Here is a 19,825-nt window from a genome sequence, read left to right as displayed (position 1 = left end):
CCCCAGAGGATGCCTGGCCCAGGAAACTGGACAAGCACAGACAGCTCCATCGACATGATCAGCAGAGAAAACGGGGGACGAGTTCTGAACCACAGAGGCAGACTTAGGTCAGAGGCGTATCTAGAGAGAGGCTGGCGGGGCATCTGCCTCAGGCGCAGTGTCAGGGGGGGCGCTGTCGGGCCGACTGATGCAGCACTCTGAGTCTCCCAGGCGGCCAGGGACGGCGTCAGCACCTTTCAGCAAGGGCGGTGATGTATGCTGCGGCCCCCGGGCTGAGTTCCGGAGTTCGTAGCGCTCATGCCGGCAGGCCGCACTTCCCTGGCTGATGGCTCTTATCCACACCTGAACACAGCCTTCTCTGCGATGTGCAGAGCCTAAGTTTATCTATGGGCGGAGCTAACACGCAGTGTGAACTACGTCCAATAGAAAAGGTAGATGCTAGAATGTACAGGTTCCTTCCAGGTATGACTTGTCATGAACCTGGTCACGCCCACTAACCTGGAAGGAGCCCATACATTCTGGGCTCAACCCACAGATGATGCTTCAGCTCCTGTCTGACAGTGTCTTCAACTTCACGCTGAGCTGTATGCCCTGTCCCCCCACCCAGTGCTATATACCCCAGAACTGTATTCACCCCACCCAGTGCTATATACCCCCATAACTGTCTGTTCACCCCACCCCAGTACTGTATACCCTCAGAACTGTCTATTATCCCTACCCAAGTGCTATATACCCCAGAACTCTATTCACCCCACCCCAGTGCTATATACCTCCCAGAGCTGTATCTCCCTCCACCCCAGTGCTGTATACTCCTCAGAACTGTCTGTCCCCTGATCCCAGTGCTGTATACCCACCAGAACTGTCTGCTCCCCCCCCTCCAGTGCAGTATACCACCCCAGAGCTGTATGTCCCCCACCCCAGTGCTATATACCCCCCAGAGCTGTATGTCCCCCACCCCAGTGCTATATACCCCCCCAGATCTGTACTTCCCCCACCCCAGTGCTATATACCCCCCAGATCTGTACTTCCCCCCACCCCAGTGCTATATACCACCTGAGATCTGAATGCCCCCCTCTAGAGCTGTATGTCCCCCCCCCATTGTTGTACGTCCCCAGCCTCTCCTGTGATATATATACAGCAGTGTCAGTCTGCTCTGTGTGTGGCCATGTCTGTTAGTCATGGCCACCAATCAGCACGGCACAGCCACATGCTGAGGAGGAGCTCGCAGAGACAAGCGGGGGGAGGTGAACATGCCGAGGAGGAACTGGACGGAGACAAGCGGGGGAGGTGAGTGAGGCTGCTGCTGACTTCCCCATATTAATAAAATCTGTAATGTGTCTGTGTGTGCATGTATCACAAGATCGGGTCACAGTCGCATGACACTCGGCTCACGCTCGCAGTAGAGCCTGAGCCGAGGGTCATTAGCATATCGCATCCGTTGCACTCGCATTGGATGCCATACGCTAATGTAACTCCAGCCTTTATTTGTGATACTGACTAATTCTCATCATTAGGCCTCAGTCCCACTTGCGCATTGCTTCCCATGTAAGAGCATCAGATGCGATATGCTAATGACCCTCGACTCAGGCTCTGCTGCGAGCATGAGCCGAGTGCAATGCGACTGTGATCCAATCTTGCGATCAGATCACAGCTTTGGACAAGAGGAACAGAGGGAGTAATTCTCCCCCCTCTCCACGGCCTGTCTCTGCGTACATCGTACTGCACTCTGATGACATCCAAGTGCAGTGCGATGTTTCACACGCTTCTGTAGACCTGTATGGTGTGTGAGCTGAGACTTTCAGACACTCACAGCATGCTGCAATTATTTTTTCATACCATTATATCATGAAAAATCAATTGCAGATGGACACTGCCCCATCATTTTACACTGGTGCAAGTGCAATTCGATGTTTTATTGGATTGCACTCGTCCGTGCAAAACGCAAGTGGAACCGAGGCCTTACTGTAGTTCCTGTATAGTCCTCAGTCTGATGATGACTGTTAACTCCCAAGTATCTCCTTACCATTGTTAAAAGGAATCTGTCACCAGGCTTTCGCTCCCCCATCTAAGAGCAGCATATTGTAGAGACAGACCCTGATTCCAGAGATGTGTCACTTACTGAGCTCTTTGCTATCATTTTGATAAAATCAAAGTTTTCTCTGCTGCAGATGTAGCAGTTATACAAAGCTCATGAATATGCTGGACTACGTGGCAGCATGCCAAGCAGTCCTGTAATGATAACCTCCTGCTGATTAAACAGTGATTTTATCAAAACTACATTAAGCAGCACAGTAAGTGACACACCGCTAGAATCAGGATCTCTGCCCCTACGTTATGCTGCTCTCAGATTAGGTGTTAAAATCCTGGTGACAAATTCCCTTTAAGGATGTACTGGAAGTTGTAGATTCCTGCAATACAAATGTCTATGTGTCTGACCTGACATTACAATTGATGTACCATTCTTGTGGTTTTGATGATGTATTTCTGTACCGATGAGGGTTTTGATGCTGTTTTTCTAAACTTATGGGGTTATATGATGTATTTCTGTACTGCTGGTGGTTCGCATGATTTTCTGTACTGCTGGTGGTTGTAATGCTGTGTTTCTGTATTGATGGGGGTTCTAATTATGTATTTCTGTACCTGGTGGTTCTGGTGCTGTTACTAGTTCTGATCCTGTACACAAGTAACAATACATAAATTGTAAGATTGGACAACCGCTTTACTTAGAATTGGGCTACACTGCTTAACTGTATTAGTAAAGTCTTGTCCAGGTTTGTGATGAAAGTTTCCAGTCATTCTAGGTGACTGCAGGCTTCTAAATTCTCACAGCGCTTGCACACTTTTAGGATTCTCCGATGCCAGTGGCGAGAGTGGACGGTCATATGAGCGCAAGTATGAGATTTTTATATTTCTGGCCACATTCTGACTAGCTGTATCTGACCTTACTCAATTCATTTTTATTGAGCGAGGCCATACATGTCTCGTCAGCACGTGACCACATGTATGTAAATCACATACTTGCAGTTTCGTGACCTCCCACTCACCGCCGGCACCACAGAATCCTGACAGTGTGCAGTGTGAGAATTCAGTAGTCAGTCACAGAGTGACACGTAGTGATTGCAGATTTTTTATCTCAAACCTGGAGAAGCCCTTTACTTGTAAAATTAAACAGTGTAGCCCAATCCTAACAGCATGTAATATACTCCCTGTCAGGATTCAGCTCTGCTTCTGATTCCAGCAGTCACCACCATATGTGATTTTCATACCTGCATGAGACAATTAGCTTTTCTTCCTATATTTCTCTTTGAACATTGAGAAAATTATTAAGAGCAGCTCGTCATCACGTGACTAAAGGGCCCGTTACACGCTATGATATATCAAACGATATGTCGTTGGGGGTCACGTCGTTAGTGACGCACATCCGGCATCGTTTGACATATTGTAGCGCGTGACAGCTACGAGCGACTGAACGAGCAAAAATACTCACCTTATCGTTGCTTGTTGACACGTCGCTCATTTTCAAAAAAAATCAAACGTTCTGCGCGCTGGTTGTTCATTGTTCCCAAGGCAGCACACATCGCTCTGTGTGACACCCCGGGAACGATGAAAACAGCTTACCTACGGCCGCCGGCAATGCGGAAGGAAGGAAGGAGGTGTGCGGGATGTTACGTCCCACTCATCTAAGCCCCTCCGCTTCTATTGGGCGGCCGCTGTGTGACGTCGCTGTGACGCCGAATGTCCCTCCCCTTTCAGGAAGAGTATGTTCGCCGCCCACAGCGAGGTCGTTTGGAAGGTAAGTACGTGTGATGGCGGTTACCGACTTTGTGCGACACGGGCAACAAATTGCCCGTGTCGCACAAACGATGGGGCGGATGTGATCGCACGATAAATCGCCGCGTGTAAAGCGGCCTTTAGTGTGCAAATCACATATAAATAATTGATCACATGAGGGGGGCGCCAAATTGAATTCTTGCCCCAAGTGCCGGAAAGCCTAAATACACCTCTGCTTAGGTAGTGATTTTGTATGCTGGTATGACTCGGTGAGACCAGCTATAAATATTGAAAGAGGATACAGTTCTTGCAGAAGAAGAGGGTCCGCTTTCCTGTTGCATCGAACCGGTTCCTGTGCTGAAGAAGCAGTCAATATCTTGTCTGTAGCCAGGGAAGGACATCATGTGATTCAATCTCTGTAAGAAGGAAGAGGTAAGTCCTGACTAACAGACAAGAGGGCTGAGACAATGACATTGCTCGAGACAACTTGGACAGTGCTGCTTTCAGCCATGTGTTTCATTGTAGATGATGGATTTAAGACACTGGGTAGTGAACAGAGCACTTGTACCGCTGGTGTGATCAACCATGTGGTTTGTTGTAGATTGTGAAACTGACTCACAGAATAGTTAACTGAACGATTTTACCCCTGCTGCGATTGGCCATGTGGTTCATGGTAGATGGAAGGTCTAACTCACTGGATAGTGGAGAGAGCACTTGGACCCCTGCTGCAATCGACCACGTGGTTCATGGAAGATGGTGGATCTGACTTAGCAAAGATTAACTATTACCCATCAGTTAAGCGCAGCAGAACAAAAATGGTATCAGACTTGGGGTACGTTGCACGCTGCGACATCGCAGGCCGATGCCGACCACGATAGTCCCCGCCCCCGTCGCAGCGGCGATATCCTTGCGATAACTGCCGTAGTGAAAATCGCTATGGCATCTTCACATGGACTCACCTGTCCTGCGACCGTCGCTCTGGCCGGCGACCTGCCTCCTTGTTAAGGGGGCGGGTCGTGCGGCGTCACACGGCAGCCGGCCAATAGGAGCGGAGGGGCGGAGATGAGCAGGATGTAAACATCCCACCCACCTCCTTCCGCATATCCTACGATGTGTGCTGCCACAGGAGCGTGGAACATCGGACTGTCGCGTCAGCGTAATTATGCCGACGCTGCAGCGATGATACGATTACGACGCTTTTGCGCTCGTTAAATCGTATCATCGTGCCTTTACACACTACGATGTCGCATGCGATGCCGGAAGTGCGTCACTTTTAATTTGACCCCACTGACATCGCAGCTGCGATGTCGTAGTGTGCAAAGTAACCCTTAGGCCTCATTCAGACATTAGTGCTTCAACACATACATGATAAATGTTACATATGTTATTGCCCATCTTTCAGCTCAAAAAACAGCCTTTGAATGGTTTTATATCAAACCATGTTTGTCATACCACTCCAGCTAAGAGTATAGCCTGGGATATTGAAGTTCAACCTAATGCAGCCACATCCATCTTGTACCTCCAGATTAGGTGGGAAGACTGGGGTTTAGCATACCACTATAGACGAATCAACCTGACTTGTAAGTGTTGAGTTCACACCCAACACTGGGTGCCCTATGTATGTTGGCCACTTGAATGACCATTTGAGTGTTTGGCCCAGTTAGCTGCTCAGTCTGAATGGTTCTCACTGGGGTTTAAAACATTTTTTTTTTCTTTGGCAGGAAAAGGATAAGGAAATTATTGACTTCATCTTATCCATCATAGAGGCCCACCCATGGAATGTGGCTTGCAACTGAGCCTACCAGGAGTAGGGCTAGGGCAGCCTTGAAAACCCAGTGCATCACAAGTAATGAGCAAGGTGGAACTGATAAGCTGCTGCACAAGACATGTGGGCTACCCAATTAGGTTAAGAACTGTAATACCTACTGAATAAACCTGGTGGCTTTAAAGTCATGGAAAAACACAAACAAATGCTGAGAACATATTTTTATAGATTTTGGCACAATAGTACAAGAGAAGGCAAAAAATTAAGCAGGTTACCAAGTACAAATTGTTATGCTGTGAACTATACCAAATCACAAAAGAATATGGCACATAATATCACCTTCAAGGTTAAAGTGCAGATATTGGGGGGCTGAAGGATCGCTTATTCAATCTTTTCAGGCATTTCTGGACGTTCAACCAGCTGAGGTGCAAAAGGGCCCACCAGCCATGTTAATGGAGTGTTTGCGACTACATAGCTTAAGAGCTCATTCACATGGTCTTGGACTTTTGAGGCTTGTTCACGGCTTTGAGTCAGAATTCCTGCTGAAATATCTTGGAGGGAATGAGCAGAGGAAAAGGAAGAGTGCAGGCCTTGAGCCGTTTGCCGGAGTTGCTGCATTCGGTCCTGTATGTTAGCTGGCAGGCCTTGTGCCCCGGATACCAGAGTAAAACAGGTAGTTTGGAGTTGCTTGGTCAGGGTACGGGTCATGGTTAGCACACGAGACTCCAGTGGCTGCAAGAGAAGTTGATTTATTAGCACTTATGCTCAGAATAAGTACATTTAATATAGGGTGCCAACACGAGCAAACATTGAATAGTTTAAATTCACATCAGCATCTTTGGCAAGTGATCACACCTACACAGACATGGGGAGAACATGTCTTGTTGGGATTGAACCCAAGGCTGCAAAGCAACCACACTTATACAGCAAGCCATTTCCTGCTCCATATAGGGGCAGTTTCAAACCAGAATAGGCTACCAAGTCTTCATAATCCAATGATCACTTTTAACCATTTACATAATTTCTGAAAGCATTTTATAACACACATAGTCACTTGAATGAGCAAACTAAGGAAAGTTCAATGTTGCAAGTCCTAGGGAGCCATAATGTAGCGAGGAGGTGTTATACATGCATGGTCATATTCATTTTTTTGTTAATCCTGATTTTAGACAGTCTCCCTCTCTCAACTGGGGTCATAACTAACGTAGGATAACCTAGAAGCTTGATTAATTGGAAGACTACTTACCTATATACAAGGGTGGAAGATTAAGCTATAGAGTAAGGCAGCTGGTTAGTTAGTCCAACATTTTAAGTCATGACCATTCAAGAGTATGTGGGATTACTTGCAGATCAGTGGAGAGAGAAGAATAATGACAATAGATCACCCCTTGTCCATGTCATTTATAGTTTTGTCAAATTATTTATATGTTCCTCATAAGGCAGTCACAAGGGACAGAAAATAATGTTCAGACAGTTTATATTTTATGGGAATACCACTTAATCTTTAAAAATGTTAGACTTCATTTTTTTATTTTATACAACCAAATTTAAAGTTATTTCCAGCTTTTGAACACTAGGGGGGCAGCTGCTGAGATGTGCCATGAAAAAAAAAAAATAAAGAGAATTTTGTTTATTTATCGTAAATTCTCTTATAGTTCCGTATTGGGAGACCCAGACATTGTGTGTCCTCTGGAGGACACACAAGCTATACACCCAAAGTACTACACTAAAAGTGTAGCTCCTCCCTCTGAGCTTATACACCCCCCTGGAGAACCAGATCTAGCCAGTTTAGTGCAAAAGCTGAAGGAGAATAGCCACCCACAAGTAAAAACAGAGCAAGAACCGGAACAACCGGAGCCTCTGTCTACGACAACAGCCAGTGATAACACACGGAACAAGAAACTGCCAACAGGCAACAGGGAGGGTGCTGGGTCTCCCAATACGGAACTATAAGAAAAAGAATTTACGGTAAGTAAACAAAATTCTCTTTTATCGTTCCTATGGGAGACCCAGACATTGGGACGTCTCAAAGCAGTCCATGGGTGGGAATAAACAGAAAAACTGAGAAGTAGGCGGAGCCTAACTTCACAAATGGGCGACAGCCGCCTGAAGGATGCGTCTGCCCAAGCTCGCATCTGCCGAAGCATGAGCATGCACTTGGTAGTGCTTTGAAAAGGTATGCAGGCTAGTCCAAGTGGCAGCCTGACAGACTTGCTGAGCCGTAGCCTGGTGCCTGAAAGCCCAAGAGGCACCGACAGCTCTAGTCGAGTGTGCCTTGATCCCTGGCGGGAGAGGCACCTGAGAACACTTGTAGGCATCCGAAATGGTCGACCTAATCCAACGGTCTAAGGTCGGCTTAGAAGCAGAGAGGCCCTTACGCCGACCTGTGGTTAGCACAAAAAGAGAGGTGCACCGCCTAAGAGCAGCGGTGCGAGACACAGATCCGGAGCGCCCGCACCAGATCCAGAGTATGCAACGCTTTTTCAAAGCAATGAACAGGAGCCGGACAAAAGGAAGGTAGGGTAATGTCCTGGTTAAGGTGGAAAGGAGAAAACACCTTAGGGAGAAAGTCCGGAAAACCACCTTGTCTTTATAAAAAAAACCAAAAAAGGTGACTCCGAAGAGAGCGCAGCTAAATCAGAGACTCTCCTGAGGGAAGTTATGGCCACTAGAAAGACCACCTTCTGTGAAAGACGAAACAAAGAAACCTCCCTAAGAGGCTCAAAGGGGGGGGTTTCTGCAAAACTGAGAACCAAATTGAGGTCCCAGGGATCCAAGGGCCGCCGATAAGGCAGGATGATGTGAGACGCACCTTGCATGAAGGTGCGGACCTGAGCCAGCCGGGCGATACGCCGCTGGAACAGTACTGACAGAGCTGAGACTTGTCCCTTGAGAGAGTTGAGGGACAGTCCTAGCTGCAGACCGAACTGTAGAAAAGACAGAAGGGTCGGCAAGGAAAAAAGGCCAAGGAGAATGGCCGGAAGAGTGACACCACGCCACGTAAACCGGAACCTCGTTGTTGTGACGGGATGCCATTAGGTCCACTTCCGGAGTGCCGCACTTGCAGCAGATTGACTGAAACACTGCCGGGTGCAGGGACCACTCGCCACTGTCCACGGTTTGACGGCTGAGATTATCTGCTTCCCAGTTCTCCACGCCTGGGATGTGGACTGCGGATATGGTGGACCCAGAGTCCTCCGTCCATTGAAGGATGCGTTGTACCTCCAACATTGCCAGGCGGCTGCGTGTCCCGCCTTGGTGATTGATGTAGGCAACCGCTGTCGCGTTGTCTGACTGGACTCGAATGTGCTTGCCTGCCAACAGGTGGTGAAAGGCTAGGAGAGCTAGAAGCACAGCTCTGGTTTCCAGCACATTGATTGAAAGGGCTGACTCGGACAGAGTCCAAGTGCCCTGCGCTCGGTGGTGGAGACATACCGCTCCCCAGCCGGATAGACTGGCATCTGTGGTGAGGATCACCCAGGACGGGGCCAGGAAGGAGCGCCCCTGAGACAGAGGGGCCGAAGCCACCACTGAAGAGAGCTCCTGGTTTGTGGCGACAGAGCCACTAGCCTGTGCAAGGAGGAAGGCCGCTTGTCCCAACAGCGGAGAATGTCCAGCTGCAGAGGACGCAGATGGAACTGAGCAAAGGGAACAGCCTCCATTGACGCCACCATCTGACCCAGCACCTGCATCAGGTGCCTGATGGAATAACGGCGGGGCCTCAGAGCACACCGCCAGTTGGAGGGACTGCTGTTTGACTAAGGGCAGCTTCACAAGTGCCGGCAGAGTCTCAAACTGCATCCCTAGGTACGTGAGCCTCTGGGTCGGAGTCAGAGTGGATTTCGGCAGATTGACCAGCCACCTGAATTGGGCTAGAGTGGCGAGAGTGAGCGAGACACTCCGCTGACAGTCTGCGCTGGATGAAGCCTTGACTAGAAGGTCGTCCAGGTAAGGAATCACTGCCAACCCCTGGAGGTGCAGAACTGCAACCACTGCTGCCATGACCTTGGTGAATACCCGAGGGGCTGTGGCTAACCCGAAGGGGAGAGCCACGAATTGGAAATGTTCCTCTCAGATTGCAAAATGTAGCCAACGCTGGTGTGAAACTGCAATTGGCACATGCAGATAGGCATCTCTGATGTCGATGGATGCCAGGAAATCCCCTTGGGTCATTGAGGCAATGACTGATCGCAGAGACTCCATGCGAAAATGCCGCACCTGAACATGCTTGTTGATAAGCTTGAGATCCAGGATGGGCCAGAAGGAACCGTCCTTTTTGGGGACTAAGAAGAGATTTGAGTAGAAACCTCTGAACCGTTCCCTGGCGGGAACCGGTACAATTACTCCGTTGGCCTGCAAGGATGCCACGGCCTGAGAGAAGGCGGCAGCCTTGGAGCAGGGGGGAGTTGACAGAAAAAAAATCTGTTTGGCGGGCTGGAAGAGAACTCTATCCTGTAGCCGTGGGAGATGATATCCCGCACCCACTGATCGGAGACGTGTTGAAACTACACGTCTCCAAAGTGGGAGAGCCTGCCACCGACTAAGGACGTTGCTGGAGCGGGCAGATAGTCACGAGGAGGCTGCCTTAGTGGCAGCAGCTCCTGCGGTCTTCTGTGGACGCGCTTGTGCACCAGCTGGATTTTTGGTCCTTGGCTGAGTTAGTGGACGAGGCCGAGGGCTTAGAGGACGACCAGTTGGAGGAACGAAAGCTCGACTGATTCCTACCCTGGACAGGTTTCCTGGTTTTGGTTTGTGGCATGGAAGTACTCTTCCTGCCAGTAGCCTCAACAATTTCATCCAGCTGTTCACTGAACAGCCTGGACCCAGCAAAAGGAAGTCCAGCAAGGTACTACTTTGAGGAAGCATCTGCCTTCCACTCTCGAAGCCACAGGATCCTGCGGCTAGCGAGGGAATTAGCCGAAGCCACCGCAGTGCGGTGAGAAGCCTCCAGCATGGCAGACATGGCATAGGATGAAAAAGCTGAAGCTTGGGAAGTTAAAGCAACCATTTCGGGCATAGATTCCCTGGTGAGGGAATGCATCTCCTCTAGAGAAGCAGAGATGGCTTTGAGAGCCCACATTGCTGCAAAAGTTGGGGAGAACGAGGCCCCTGCCGCCTCATACAGATTTGGCCAGAAGGTCGACCTGGCGGTCAGTGGAATCCTTAAGTGAGGTGCCATCAGCCACTGATGCAACGGTCCGGGCTGAGAGTCTAGACACCGGAGGGTCTACCTTTGGTGAATGAGCCCACTCCTTGACCACCTCAGGTGGAAATGGAAACCGGTCATCAGAACCACGCTTTGGAAAGCGTTTGTCAGGACAGGCCCTGGGCTTTGTCACAGCGGCCTGAAAACTGGAGTGGTTAAAGAACACTTTGTCCTCTTAGGCGAGGTAAACTGGTGCTTTTCTGCCAGAGATGGTTGCTCCTCTGATACTGGCGGATTGAGATCCAGTACAGAATTAATGGACGCAATCAAATCACTAACATCTGAGTCACTTTCGGACAGATCAATGGGGCACATGGAGTTAGCCTCCGAGCCCCCTGTAAAGGCATCCTCCTCAACCCGTGAGTCAGTGTCTGAAACAGAGCCGCGGGACGAGGAAGGAGAGGGAGCCCTGTGTCTCCTTTTAGGAGGACGGTGTCTGGGACCAGATGATGAATCCTCTGAGCTCTGCTGAGAGAGCCCTAGCAGCAGAGGCACCCTGTGAAGGGGGCTGATGCATGTTCAGCAAAGTCCTGGACAGCTGTCCCATGGAGTTAGCAAAAGACTGGGAGATAGACCTAGATAAGAATTCTACCCAAGCCGGGGCTTCAGCCACAGGGACCGGAGCAGCCTGAGAGACCACTGGGGGGGGGGGGGGGCCATTCCAGGCTGAGGCATCGTCAGGTTAGAGCAGGCATCACAATGTGGATAGGTGCTCGGTTCAGGCAGTAGGAGCTTACATGCAGTGCATACTGAATACAGCTTTGGAGCCTTGCTCCTCGTGTGAGACATGCTGCTGAAGTGGGGGCTCTGCCAGAATGACCCCCAGAGTATATACAGAAGGTCCACAACTGGAGGTTGTGGCTTACTAGACCGCCGGTTTGTGTGCCCTCCAGATCCCAAAGCCCGGACCCCCCCAAGCACCTCAGCAGGGATGCTGCAGCCAGTGCTGATCGCAGGGAAGAACGCTGAGAAAATGGCGCCGGAGCGAAGAGAGGGGGCGGGACTCACTCTGAGAGCAGGATCTGGAGGGCCATAGAGACCTACAGGGGAGGAGACAAACTCAGTGAGGAGTGTCTCCCCCCTGTGTAGAACGGCCGCTGGGCGGAGCCGCACTGTCCCTCTGCATGAATGACATGCGAGGGCAGTGAAACCGAAAGTAGGCCTCCGGCGAAACCGGGGCCTAAATTTGAGCGGTGTGGCCGGCGCGCAGGCACCATCGGCGCGGTTCTCAGGCGACAGCCAGAGAACCAGCCGGAAATGTCACAAAAGTCACTCAGCACACTCTCCCACAACAATAAAGTACAAGGGACCCCCATATATACACGTCTCAGGTACTTAGCTTGCTGAGACGCAGGGTTCCAAGTCCCTGGGGGCGAGTGCTCCGGTCCAGCAGGATCCTGAAGGGCTGCGGATGGAGACCGGTCTCTTGCCAAGCATGGAGAACCATGCTGGCTCCCACTTCAAGCCAGAGCCCAGGAGGGATGGTGAAGGAGCACGGCATGTAAGGCTCCAGCCTTGGAATCAACCTTAACAGCACCGCCGACAAAGTGGGGTGAGAAGGGACATGCCGGGGGTCCAGGCTTGGACCCGCTTTTCTTCAAACTTTCCAAAAATGAAAAATCTGATGAGAATGCATGTGTGGATGTATGCCTCCTGAACACAAAGCGATAAACGGCTAGATCTGGTTCTCCAGGGGGTGTATAAGCTCAGAGGGAGGAGCTACACTTTTGAGTGTAGTACTTTGTGTCCTCCGGAGGCAGAAGCTATACACCCAATGTCTGAGTCTCCCATAGGAACGATAAAGAAAGCTTCATTTACTGCTACGTTATGTCTGTAGTAAGAGGGGGCAGAATCTGCTGTGTCCAATGTCACTCCTTGGCCTCAGCACTGATCACTACATAGTTCAGAAGTCTGCATCTTACATATTAAGGTTCAGTGTAAGGAGAAAAAGGGGTTAAACCCGCATAATCCACCAAATAAGATGTAGAGATGTTGATAGATTAATCACTTTTATTCCATAAGTCTACGCGTTTGAAGGTACAGAGACCTTCCTCAGAACCAGAAAAATCAACATGTATGTTGATTTTCTGGTTCTGAGGAAGAGGTCTCCACCTTGAAACGTGTAGACTTATGGAATAAAAGTGATTAATCTATCAACATCTCTACAACTTATTTGGCGGATTGCGCGGGTTTAACCCCTTTTTCTCCTCTTACACTGAAGACTTCTGCACGTGTGGCCACGGAAGCCGCCATTATCCTATGCTATGGCTATGGTGGTTGTTACCCTTCACAACCATTTTGGGTGAGTATTAATTTATGTTACTAACCTGTAATTTATCGGGTAAAACCCCATTAGCGCTTCTTTCTTCTACCATGATTGTAAGGTTGGGCAAACATCTGGACACCATTATAGGGTTAAGAGGGGCAGCAAAACCTGCACTTTTGGCATACATTTGTTCTTTTCCACATCAAGAGGCAATAAGGAAGCTATGAACGTTAACTAACTGAACGAGACCATTTCATTCATAGTGATAGTAGTTCTTGACTCATTTTGATTTAATTTGTAGGCATTGTGCGTTGTTCATGCTTTCATTCTATAGGCCATCAATATTCACATTACCTGTTCAGCCTCGCCATCTACACCTTCAGATCCTGGCTGCTTGCGACTCCAGTCCAGCCACAGCTGGTGTAGTTTGTCTTGGCCACCATTTACACTCTGCTTGAACATCTCCATCTTAAATACAAGTGAAAGCACAAGAAACCCATTGTTATGTCAACTAAGAGTGTAGTAGAATCTTTTAATGGTTTACAAAGGCATACCAGGTCAATAGTTTGATGCAGCTGTGCCAGGGTCTCCACTGTGCTGATATGGGCACTCCTCACTTTGCCCAAAGAATGCTGGTATGCCCGCTGCCGGAGGCGAGAGGACAGAGAACCCAGGCGGACATAGTAACTTTGCTGTTCTCTTTGCTGCTGAAGTGAAGCAACTTCAAATCCCTCGACAGTTGAGGCCAGCTGAGCTATAGATGGAGAGAACCGTGAGGAAGAGTGACCATACAGTTCCATAGGAAGGTATGGCTAGCTGCATTTTAGAGTGCTTCTTCAATCTGATCAGATTCTTACTTACACAGCTCCTCATCTGTCATAGGAAGGTGGTGATCGACCCACTCCTCAGATTTTCCCAATACTGTATCTAGGCTGCTGGTCACAAACTGGCCCACTTGTGTGTCCATCACTGATGAGACTACGGACCGAGTGGCATCCACACTTCCCTGTACTGCACCAACTGCTAGGCCCATTATGCCGGACACAGCACTTGTGACAGTATCACATGCTCCAGTCACAGTGCCAGTCACAGCGCCAACCACTGCATCACGTGCTCCAGTCACCAGCCCTTTAGTGTCCGATACAACCTGTACAAAGACAGAATGCCAATACATAGAGCACAGCAATATTCAGAAGAGATTAGAGGAAAGTGTTAGTGCTAAAAGTAAATCACATAAGGTATTCTGCCATACATATCTTAATTGTGTTAAAGTACTGAACAATTCCCTACTTTTGATGTAAATTTCTATATTATACATGATTAAAGCCCTCAGATCACACAAGCCATTGCCAGAATTCCCATTCATTTGTATGAAAATTTAACCATCACTCCCTGAGAAGCAGCATGCAACAGTGCCCTTGTCTTGAGAATTCCGCCAGTGGGACCCCAAACTAATGGCAATATAGCTATGGCATAACCTTTGAATATAGCAAAATGTACAGAATGGAAGAATCTCCATTCAAGTATCTAAACTTGTCACCATCAGTCTGGGCAATAGCTTGGGGGTTTACAAATAATCCTTGAACGGTCAGATCTTACCTTCTCTGTTGGCTGCTGAAGAATAGGCAAAGTAGATTCCAGTTTGTCTAAACCTTTGCAGGCAAGTTCATTAGCGGTGGCAACTAAAAGGAATGGACAGTATATATCATTAAAGCTCTGAATTTTACCTACACTGGGAGGAATGGTAAGGGATTTAAGAGGATGTGAATGCCTACTGGGGAAGGGTGTTAATTAAAATTGCAGTGCAGGTATTTTGCTTCCTTAAAGGCATTAGGCCCCTTTACACACAGACTTTCTAGCGATCATGCTGCACAGCGAGAAACAAAGGACCAAAGAATGGTCCTGAACGATTTGTAGCGATCAGCAACTGCACAGCAGGGGCCAGGTCGCTGATGTGTTTCACATACTGCAATGTTGCTGGGGAGGTCGCTATTACGTCACAAAACCGGTGACGTTACAGCGATGTCGTTTGCGATGTTGCAGTGTGTAAAGCCACCTATTGTCTAGTCTAAAATGATAGATCTGCAGTGACTTACAGACATACCAGTGCGCCATGAGGATTTGCTGGTTTCTGAGCCAGAATGGCAGTCATGTACCCAGCCAGAAGCCGACTAGCGACTGGCCTCACTCCATACAAATGTAATAAGCAAGGCCATGCCCATTAGACAGCTGCACCGAGTCCATACACTTATGGAGTGAGGCCTCACATCTGGTTCTGGCCAGGTATATGCCTATTACTGTCATGAGCGTTCTGCTCATAAGCCAGCAAATCCTCAGCTCAGTGTGCACTAGGAGGATTCAGAAGTCAGAGTGCCTTCAAACTTCTTAAGCTGGACAACCCCTTTAAAGTGCAAGTGTCATTTTACTTCATTTTGCAACTCAATATTACAGAAAAATAAGCAAAATGTAGTGTCCTATTGATTTTATAAATTAAAATTTTAAATCTTAGTGTTGAGCGAGTAGCAAACTATTCACACTCGCCATACTGATAATGAGTACTGTCTAATACTGGCGGATGTTCCAGATAGCATGTGCAATGCAAGTCAATGGGGAAAACTCAAAGTAAGGAGTAACCCGAATTCCACACCATTTGCTATGACATTCAGGTTACTCATTACTTTGCGAGCTTTCACCATTGACTTGCATTGCACACGCTATTTGGAGTGAAAATACGTGTATTAGACAGTACTCGTTATGAGTATAGAGAGTGCGAGTAGTTAGGCCCTCGCTCAACTCTAGTTAAGCTTTAAACTTTTCTTTAGGTTGTCCTTTGACAGTTTTCCTGCACATAACTGGCTGCAGTTTTCAGAGCCCATCAGTGATCCCCATTCTTCTGGAGAAGCTACTAGCTGTTCTGTTTTAGACCCTCAGCTGATCCTTCATGTGGGCAGAAATCAGCAGTTAATCGTGGCACAAAATGGGCTGATGACATGGTCTCAATCCATTCTTACAGTATCAGTGTGCACAATGGGTACGAATTCATAAGACTGCTTGGCCCAGACCAGCTGACATGTCAGCCAAAGTGTTAGTCAGAGCTCTTTGATTTACCGATCTGCAGTATAACTATCCAAACGTTGTTCTGAGTTTGTAACAGCCACATTGCATGTTTCATGGCTAGCTCAGACTGACTTAAGAAACCAGTCATTAGATTACTACTGCCTACACCAAGGGCAGCATGAAGGAGAACCTGGGTGCACAGATGCTGCCTAAGGGTAGTCACTTTAGCGATGCTCCAGCGATCTGACCTGGTCAGGATCGCTGGTGCGTCACTACATGATCGCTGGTGAGCTCTCAATCCAAAAAAAAAAAAAATAAAAATGAACCAGAGCAGTGTGTAACTAGCAGCGACTTCACAGCAGGGGCCAGATCGCTGCTGAGTGTCACACACAGATCGCTGGTTAAGGTCACAAAAACAGTGACTCAGCAGCGATCTCGCTATGTGAGAAGTACCCCTAAGGGTGCGTGCCCACGATCAGTGTTTTGGATGCAGCATGCTTCAGCTGTGTCAAAGACACTGAATTGTACAGTACAAGCACAGTGGATGGGATTTGTAGACATGCCAGGCCCACTGTGCTTGATTCTTCCTCAGCAAACCCTGACCTGCGGTGCAGCTCTCCAGACGACAACATGTCAATTGTTTGCTGTAGATTTGCATGCGCCCTCCATAGGGAGACCACAGCAAGAAGACCAGAGCGCACTGAACCCTGATCGTGGGTACAAGCAGCAGTGGTCTCCTGCAGAGGCTACTCACAGCTTCGCAGGTCAGGACCCCATGAGTGAGTCCTGATCGTGGGCACATACCCTTAGGGTTTACTTTTGAAATGCTTCAAAGTTTAAAAAAAAAAAAAAAAAAAAGCCAGGAACTATAGGGAGGGGTGTGGCTAGCACCAGTTGATTGACAGGCATTTACACACATGGAAGAGACCCATCAGCTGAAGCTGGGCTAGTCAGGGCTCTCCCTATGATCCCAGCTGAATATTTCAGAGAACACACACCTGATTACAATAGCAGTGTGATTCCAGCCACCCACAGTCAGGCATCAGATTGCAGCCCTCTCCCTCACGGATCAGTGCAGGTACACATTACACTTACTCTGTGGCTCCAGTCTGCTTATAAGAGGCTTTGATCCAGTTACAGCCACATCCGTTAAGGTCTTGGCTCCTTTCTCAGCCACATCGCACACTTTACTGATGTATGGGTGGCTATCCTTGGTAGTGTTGTACACCGAGCTCACCACACTGCACGCAGAGCTGACCAGAGGCAGTTGTGTGACACGTTCCACCACATTCTGTGGGAGAGAGAATACACAATTCATCAGATGTACTTATCAAGGAACCAAAGATGTGCATTTTAGCAGAAGATGGCCTTCTACTTAGCAATGCAGTAATTGCACATGTTCCTGGGAAGACCCTGTAGCCCACAATGCTTCTTGTATTTCATTTTCACCAACACTAAAAATGTTTTCATTTTCCTTTGGAGCCTTTAGTGTTGGCTTTACCCCCCCCCCCCCCCCCCCCCACCCCTATAGATTGCATCCTTTGCATAAGTTTTTTTACATGCAGCCCGTCCGGTTTTTGCTGCTTGCGGCATGCTACTGAGCATGCGAGTGGCAAAAACCGCATGCAGCGGCCAGATGCGGTTTTTGCCGCATCCGGCATCCATAGGGATGCATGGAGAAAAGCGCCGCATCGCCCGGATGCGGCGCAATGCGGGTTTTTTTGCCGCACAAAACACACTGGAGCGGTGCTTTAAGTCTGAAGCAGGTCTACCAATTCTCTAGAGGCTGTGCCCTGGCAAGTCCCACTGGTTGATTGCTTTCTGTGCACACTGCATAGGCAAAAAGCACCAGTGGTAGGTCAAGTTATACAAAGCTCATGAATATGTAGAACATGGCAGTAGGTTTACTTGATATGCATGTTAATCACTGGGAATCAAAACTACAGCAAGCAACTCATCCACTGGAATCAAGATCTCTATTGTATTGCTCAGAATAGGTGGCATTCAGTGAGTACACGTCCAGTCAGTGTTGGCCACAGCATGTTTTGTGGTGTTGTCCAGTACAAGCACAATGGATGGGATTTATAGGAATCCCATATCCACTGGGGAGAGATCTATTTTATCTCCATAAACTGACATAGGGAACAGCTTCCAAGCAACAGCATATCAATGTATTCTTGTGGACACTAGTGTTTGCAGGACAATACAGCAAGAATAGGCCCATCCATAACCCTGATTGTGGGTATAGAAGGCACGTTCTCCCACACAGGACACTAGCATCTCTGCAAGGAAGCCTGATCGTGGGCACGTACCCCATATATCACTACCAGTGCTGTGATGGCTGGAAACCTCTTATGCCATACCCACATGCCCAGTGATCGCTCATCAGAAAGCAGGATAACGCCAATGTGTGCCGGTCCAGCAGGCACAGCCCGATCACTATGCAGGGTCCTCAGCCGATCAGAGCTTCAGGTCCTGGCTACTGTTTCCCACTGACACTCGTGCCCAGAAGCCCACAGCCCAGGTGTCACGTGTAATGTGGCCATGATAGACAGGGCATCTGGTGCCAGACATTCCTACTTTGTGACCGGGCACTTTAGCCGGAGCGTGGTTAGAAGGTGGCCTTGGATGAAGGGTACAAAGGGCAGCGGAGATCGCCACGTCTGAGCGCCCTGATGGCACCGATAGCGGGCGCCACTCACCTGCTGCTCCGGAGGCGCGCACACCTGGGCATCGGGATCCGCTCCGTTACTTGCCATGATGCCAAAGATTGGTAGCCGAGATTTCACCTGAGGGGAAAGTCACAAAGGGGAAGTGTCAGCCAAAGAAAGGCGTCCACAACACTGCACCACCATGCCGGCCACGCGTGTCCAGCCCACTCAGCACCGGCTCCAGTACTCGGGCCCGGGACCCTGCACTCACCGCTGGGCCGCTCCGACTCAGTGATCTGCTTTGCACACTTGGCCGCTATATAAAGGGGCGGTGACGTCCAGGGCGGGGCTTAGCTGACGGACGGGGAGGAGTCGGCAACTTTCACTAACAACTGTGAGGAGGAGCTGTAAAGTGCGGCGCTGGCGAGAGGTGGTCTGCCTGCCCCTCTGCTGCTGAGAGGTGGTCTGCCTGCCCCTCTGCTGCTGAGAGGTGGTCTGCCTGCCCCTCTGCTGCTGAGAGGTGGTCTGCCTGCCCCTCTGCTGGGGAGAGGTGGTCAGCCTGCCCCTCTGCTGCTGAGAGGTGGTCTGCCTGCCCCTCTGCTGCTGAGAGGTGGTCTGCCTGCCCCTCTGCTGGTGAGAGGTGGTCTGCCTGCCCCTCTGCTGGTGAGAGGTGGTCAGCCTGCCCCTCTGCTGCTGAGAGGTGGTCAGCCCGCCCCTCTGCTGCTGAGAGGTGGTCTGCCCGCCCCTCTGCTGCTGAGAGGTGGTCTGCCCGCCCCTCTGCTGCTGAGAGGTGGTCTGCCCGCCCCTCTGCTGCTGAGAGGTGGTCTGCCCGCCCCTCTGCTGCTGAGAGGTGGTCTGCCCGCCCCTCTGCTGCTGAGAGGTGGTCTGCCCGCCCCTCTGCTGCTGAGAGGTGGTCTGCCCGCCCCTCGGCTGGTGAGAGGTGGTCTGCCCGCCCCTCTGCTGGTGAGAGGTGGTCTGCCTGCCCCTCTGCTGCTGAGAGGTGGTCTGCCTGCCCCTCGGCTGGTGAGAGGTGGTCTGCCCGCCCCTCTGCTGGTGAGAGGTGGTCTACCCGCCCCTCTGCTGCTGAGAGGTGGTCTGCCCGCCCCTCT

The 19,825-nt window shown here is 49.7% G+C and overlaps 1 protein-coding gene across 1 annotated transcript; it reads right to left on the bottom strand.

The window, feature by feature from the left end:
* Nucleotides 1-5,742: 5,742 nt before the first annotated feature.
* LOC142292917 (perilipin-3-like) lies at nucleotides 5,743-19,092 on the bottom strand. The gene is made up of 8 exons (XM_075337800.1): nucleotides 18,988-19,092; nucleotides 18,768-18,854; nucleotides 17,161-17,356; nucleotides 14,608-14,690; nucleotides 13,870-14,155; nucleotides 13,563-13,762; nucleotides 13,363-13,476; nucleotides 5,743-6,268 (listed from the first exon to the last, which is right to left on the bottom strand). Exons 2-8 carry the CDS (start codon nucleotides 18,822-18,824, stop codon nucleotides 5,918-5,920), a joined length of 1,287 nt encoding a protein of 428 aa, XP_075193915.1. The 5' UTR covers nucleotides 18,825-18,854; nucleotides 18,988-19,092; the 3' UTR covers nucleotides 5,743-5,917.
* Nucleotides 19,093-19,825: the final 733 nt, after the last annotated feature.

The sequence above is a fragment of the Anomaloglossus baeobatrachus genome, chromosome 1 (genome assembly GCF_048569485.1).
Source record: "Anomaloglossus baeobatrachus isolate aAnoBae1 chromosome 1, aAnoBae1.hap1, whole genome shotgun sequence".
Lineage (NCBI taxonomy): Eukaryota > Metazoa > Chordata > Amphibia > Anura > Aromobatidae > Anomaloglossus > Anomaloglossus baeobatrachus.
The sequence above is the reverse complement of the archived record's forward strand: the minus strand, read 5'-3'. Positions and strand labels throughout refer to the sequence as shown.